This window comes from Cyprinodon variegatus, unplaced genomic scaffold (genome assembly GCF_000732505.1).
Source record: "Cyprinodon variegatus isolate N-32 unplaced genomic scaffold, C_variegatus-1.0 Scaffold535, whole genome shotgun sequence".
Classification (NCBI taxonomy): domain Eukaryota; kingdom Metazoa; phylum Chordata; class Actinopteri; order Cyprinodontiformes; family Cyprinodontidae; genus Cyprinodon; species Cyprinodon variegatus.
This window is the reverse complement of record NW_015150988.1, coordinates 145247-148154: the sequence shown is the minus strand read 5'-3', so window position 1 is coordinate 148154 and position 2908 is coordinate 145247. Positions and strand designations below refer to the sequence as shown.

At 40.0% G+C, this 2908-nt stretch overlaps 1 protein-coding gene across 1 annotated transcript in view; it reads left to right on the top strand.

Annotated features, from left to right (window-relative positions):
- Positions 1-2401, top strand: part of LOC107095296 (zinc finger protein 239-like) — a 5809-nt gene extending 3408 nt beyond the window's left edge. The window contains exon 2 of the mRNA XM_015391316.1: positions 890-2401. Within this exon, the coding sequence (XP_015246802.1) occupies positions 897-1985 (1089 nt within the window). The 5' untranslated portion in view covers positions 890-896 and the 3' untranslated portion in view covers positions 1986-2401. The remainder of the gene's footprint in view (positions 1-889) is intronic.
- Positions 2402-2908: the final 507 nt, after the last annotated feature.

Sequence of the window (2908 nt, the reverse complement as noted above, 5' to 3'; positions counted from 1 at the left end):
TCTGACCCCCTCACCTTCAAATCTACAAAAATACTACACTTATCCCATTATTTATAGCAGAAGAGTAACTGAAAGGAAGAAGAAAGAATCAGAAAAGAGTTGGGAGGGAGAGAGAGCGAAGCCATAGCGATGCTAGGCTAGCGCTAGCCTAGGCTAGCTACTCCTTCCCACCAGAAATAAAACCGTATAAAAGCGACAAGTGCTTAGTAAAAATGTGCAGCATAAGGTGCTATGTTTTAAAGTTCTTCTCAACAGTTAGAGTTACTTAGATACAGCGATATCACAGAAAAAATAACTTAATTCAGATGGGGATAGCCTGAACAGCAACAAAAGTCATCTGAGCAGTCAAAACAGGAAGCGGACGTCTTACCAACAGCAGCAATAGCACCACTTAGCGGCAGCAACCCCGCAAAGTTCAGATAGCAGCCGCAGTTACCTTATAACTTTTTATTAAATTGTTTAAAAATATTTATTAAATAATGTGGATTTAGCAAATCATTTATTAAAAGTAAATATAGAACAGGCATTAAATAACCCTAGAATCAAACCATTTGCCCATAAACAGAAATACAAGTGGGGCAGGTGGCCTACCAGCTAAGTGACACTTTTTGGCGGTGGCGTGCCATTCAAAGTGCCACCGGATGTCCCGCTACCAGATGCCGCTGCCACAAATGGAGTTTGGCTCTGCTGATTTACAGCCACCTAAACCCTTCAGTAGATTACATTTGGTTTATTTTTACATAATCTTTTGTAAAACTTATTTTGAATACTTTTCTGCATCAATGTTTTTATGTTTTTATAGTGTCTTTGTCTAAATAAAAATTCTCTAGATGGCCTTAAATGCATCTTAAAAAAGTATTTATTGTTCTCCTGATGTTTGTTCCTTCAGCTGCATCATGTCTGTTACTGCATGGGAGGTTCTGGCTGACAGCTTTCTCATAATCAAAGATCACAGGACACCGAACACCAGGCTGATAAAACAGGAGCCAGAACCACAGCAGATGATTGACACCACAGAGTTGCCAGAACCGGAGTCGGTTAAAGAGGAGCAGGTTGAATTGTGGCTCCTTCAGGATGAAGGACAGCTGCTAGTGAAGCGGGAGACCAGCTCCTCTGTGGGAACACCTGAATATCCTGGACCAAAACTGCAGCTGATGAAAGGTTGGACAGAGGATCCAGAACCCGTCCAGATTAAACAGGAACAGGAGGATCTCTGCAGCAATCGGGGTGCTGAGCAGCTTCTGGTGAAGCAGGAGGCTGAGAGCTTCACGGTGACCCCTAACAATGAGCTGAAGGACAACTCTCAACTAGAACCAAGCCAGGACCGACTCCTCTCTGAACCAGAAACTCCACATCGGACAGTCAACGTGGACAGCTCAAAGCTAAATGCAGTTAAAACAAATGCACCCTCTTGTGACGTCTGTGGAAAGGTTTTCACTACGTTCAAGTACCTGACTGACCACACTAGAACCCACACCGGGGAAAAACCTTATCCTTGCGAATTCTGTGGAAAATGTTTCACTGACTGCAGCACCAGGGCCAAACATATGAAAACCCACACAGGAGAGAAGCCGTATGGATGTCAAGTTTGTGGGAAAGCCTTTGGTCACTGCAGTAACCTAGCTAGACATATGAGGACACACACAGGGGAGAAGCCATACTCCTGCAGAGCATGCGGTAAATCTTTCCGTCACTGCAACACCATGGCGCGTCACATGAGAACCCACACAGGGGAGAAACCCTACAGCTGCGAAGCGTGTGAAAAATCTTTTATACAACCCAGCGACTTGGCCCGTCACCTCAGATCTCACACAGGTGAGAAGGCGTTCTCATGTTTGACCTGTGGCAAAGGTTTCACCAGGCAGTCCTCTTTGGCTGTACACATGAGAACCCACACAGGCGAGAAGCCCTACCCCTGTAAAACCTGTGGGAAGTCTTTCAGGTACAGCAGCCATTTGAGTCGTCATGAGAACGCTCACAGGTGAGACGATTTTCTGGCGTCTGATTGGTGGCGCGGGTTTGGATGGCGCCACATGATTCTTTATGATGGGATTTCAGATGAGAGTCTGAGATCTTGTGTTCTTGTGTTCTTGTTTTTTTTTTTATGGAAAGCAATTTGAGACAGAAATCACAAGCTTATCTTCTTTTTTCAGTAGAAGCTAAACCAGACCTAATGTGTAATATGAATTATATACTAAAGTATTTGTAAGATTTTACTTGAAAGAATTTCAATATTTTTCTGTAATGTTTTTTGTTTTGAGTATTGAAATAAGTGTAGATATATTTAATTTAATGCTTTTTCTAGATATTTTAATAACTTATTTTCTGGTAATTTATAAAACTCTTGACTCTTATTATAAATATCTATTATATATATTATATTGTGCTGCATCTCTCTATATTTGCCTATATATAAGACATAATGTTTTTGACTTTCTCGTCTCAGAGATGTAAGAAATAAAAAAATTCTCTGTTGTTGAAGAATAAATTGTTTCTTACATTTATTCCTCTCCCAAACATGCTGCTTTAAGTTTGCAAATCAATTTAAATCTTTACATCACATACTCGTTCCATGGAGTGAATTAAATTGACTTGAGAAACAGGACGAAAATGAAAATAGTCTTTCCTTTGATCAGACTTTAATACAGAATCTGAAATACTCATTTTTTAATTGATCTGAGATCATTAAAAAATTAAAGCACTATTATGTGTTTGATTTCATTCCTTTACTCCTACCCAAGCTTGGAAGCTACCAAATGATTAAAGCTAAACAGAGTTATTGTGTGCTGAAAAGACGCAAATTGTTTTAACAGACATAAAACGGGATTTAATTATTCAGACACAGTTTTTTAAAGATTATTCAGAGTTTACCAGTTCACTTCCTAGATTATGAATAAGATCTAACCCA